This window comes from Ruditapes philippinarum, unplaced genomic scaffold (genome assembly GCF_026571515.1).
Source record: "Ruditapes philippinarum isolate M1 unplaced genomic scaffold, ASM2657151v2 ctg8682_1_1_1_1, whole genome shotgun sequence".
NCBI lineage: Eukaryota > Metazoa > Mollusca > Bivalvia > Venerida > Veneridae > Ruditapes > Ruditapes philippinarum.
Window position 1 is genome coordinate 1 of NW_026858815.1, and position 2,609 is coordinate 2,609.

The 2,609-nt window shown below is 31.9% G+C and overlaps 1 protein-coding gene across 1 annotated transcript; it reads right to left on the reverse strand.

The window, feature by feature from the left end:
- Positions 1–466: 466 nt before the first annotated feature.
- On the reverse strand, positions 467–1,982 carry LOC132754362 (uncharacterized). The gene is made up of 2 exons (XM_060744976.1): positions 1,838–1,982; positions 467–714 (listed from the first exon to the last, which is right to left on the reverse strand). Exons 1-2 carry the CDS (start codon positions 1,943–1,945, stop codon positions 487–489), a joined length of 336 nt encoding a protein of 111 aa, XP_060600959.1. The 5' UTR covers positions 1,946–1,982; the 3' UTR covers positions 467–486.
- Positions 1,983–2,609: the final 627 nt, after the last annotated feature.

Here is a 2,609-nt window from a genome sequence, read left to right on the forward strand (position 1 = left end):
GAAATTTAGTTCAGACTGCATAAAAACCAAAAAAAAAAAAAAGATATCTTATAAAATGCTTACATATAACCTAAGGTAAATAATCTCCAAAGGAGCGGGTTTCTTTAATTCACAGTGACCTAAATAATTCTTGTTAAAAATAGAGGAATGTTCATGTTGTTTTGTTATGGTTTTAAAGCATATAATGTTTGACAAGGGAGGGCATGGCTATTGACTTTAACATATCTATAATCAGAAAGTCAGTGAAAAACCCAATGTTGCAATTGAAAATGCTGCCATTAGAGACATTTCGCAATACAATTTTATACGTTTTTCTTACTGTTACACTAAACGAATTTTTAAGTAATAAAATGACATGTCTGTGCATTTTATTAGATAAAATCTGACATCGACCTTGTCACACAATTTATACCAGCTAGGCATATTCTGGAACATAGATGTAAGGTTAAACTCGGAGATCTTAAGTTTCGTTAAAAAGACAATAATTTACAAAGCACAAACTTTCATGTCATAGAAATATTTTTGGGCTATTTTAAAGTATGCATTTTTCCCTTTTCTAAACTCATCACTATATTTTCCTGGTAGAAAGCGGAGGAAAGGTAATGTGGACATCACAATATTGACGTATGGATTTAATAAGAAATTGCTTGTTTGAACATATTCCCAGAACAGGTTGCTGTCTGGATCAGAATCAGGGATCGTCTCTCCTCGTAACTGTACAAAGAATGTAAAATCAGCATTAAATAAACACATTTATTGTAAACTTATTAATAAGATATTGAGAAATATTGATGAAATGAAATGCGTTTTTTTTTTCATTTTTCGTATTTTCAGTTTACAAATTTCTTTACCACTGAAGTAAAACATATTTTCCACGTTTTCACTGGTGTCTTGTCGGACAACTTCTAAATTCAAACAATACACACATTTTAAGGGAAATACTTTCATGCAATTGTAATGTCAAAAAAGAGAAAAATGTATATAGTAAACAGACAATTCATTTTTGTTCTAAAAATACAAGATTTACATGTACTTTCATCTTGTACCGCAACTCATGAAATATTTATTTTCATACCACTTGATGAAAATAGATCTTGTAAATTTATAGAAAAAAAACTTATTAATGAATATCCTCCATGTAATAAAATTCGATTTTTAAAAGAAATTTATATCAAGTGAAAAAAAGCATAAAGTTTCATTAAGATAATGATCAATTCGAAGGTTGTTCGATATGTAATGTGTATTATACGAATGTTGATATGCCTGAATAGAACTATACAATACTTTAACAATGGTATAAACATGAGCCTTAAGAAAAATAAAGTACACAGTTTTAATCTTATCGCAATTTTAATACAGCCAGTCGTTGAGGAAACAGTTTGAGAATATTGAAGGTATAAAACTCGGTAATTCGATAAAACAGATTTTTACTGCACCGAGGGAAGTTTATTGGTAAGATATCTTATTACATCAGAGTCCATCAGATATGTAGAGAAATTTTGCCGACATATGGCTTTAAAAGGCTAGGACAATGTTTCAAAAGTCAGGGAAACGATCGAATGCGATATTGCCAAAGCTGTTGGCTATCACGGGTGCGTTGGTATGCAAGTAATTCAGGTTTTTGGACCTCACTGGAGTTCCATTAAGTACAAGAACAATTTGTGACCTTTAAGAAAATGTTGCATGACATACTACAAATATTTTCATTAAAAAAGAAAACAATGATTTTTTAGAATTTATTTTCCTTGGGAATAAGTACAAATTTGATATCTAATCCTGCTAACTTTGCTAACCTCGCCCCCCTCAAAAGCAAATTTATAAATGTTCAAATACATACTACTAGAGACATAACATTAGACAACGAACGTTGAAACACCGAAATACACTCGAACTCTGTTCCCGATCTTTTCTCAATTCTTTCGATAAGATTAGACATTTCCGTCATGACGTTATTTTCCAGCTCTTGAAGTCCGCTTCCATAGGTATGTAAGGTATGTATAGGTATAGGTATGTAAAGCTTGCATGTAACTTTTCTTGGCTATACGATGAAAAAGTCCAGATCCATCTGAAACAAAGGCTAACGATTGATTTTGGCACCGGAAGTGCTCGCCAAAAAAACGTCTCAGCCCGATCTCCGAAATGATGTTTATACTTTTCACTGCCAAACGCTTTCCGTATATTTTCTTCCGTGTTTAAAACAACAACGTTTTCCGAAAGCATTTTAAAACGAAATATGTCACCGAATTTTTCGGCCCATTCCGAAAATTTAAAATGAATAGTTTCATTGTCTATTTCAAAGATACATCCAAGCACTGGTAAATCCTTTGGGCCTGCAATTGTTTTTCCTTTAGGCCTTTTTCTTTTTATAAAAAGGAGCAACACACCAAGGGCTAAGATGATATATATAATACCTATTAACGTTCCCATTGCATAAAGAATGTCCAATTCAATAAATCTCACGTATTTTATCTTTCAGAAAGTGTTTCACGTGAGTGGATTCATTCATATTTATGCACATATTTACTTCAATTACAACATGCATGCGATGATTTAAATATGCATGTCACAGTTTTAAGACTTATTAAATAACACCGTACGCAGGAATGTGC

What these genes read in the sequence shown, in the direction of transcription:
- LOC132754362 (XM_060744976.1), bottom strand. Translation starts at nt 1,945, where the DNA reads ATGACGGAAATGTCTAATCTTATCGAAAGAATTGAGAAAAGATCGGGA. An exon ending in CTAATGTTATGTCTCTAGTA is followed by an intron (nt 715 to 1,837) that starts GTATGTATTTGA and finishes TTCTTTGTACAG; the next exon opens with TTACGAGGAGAGACGATCCC.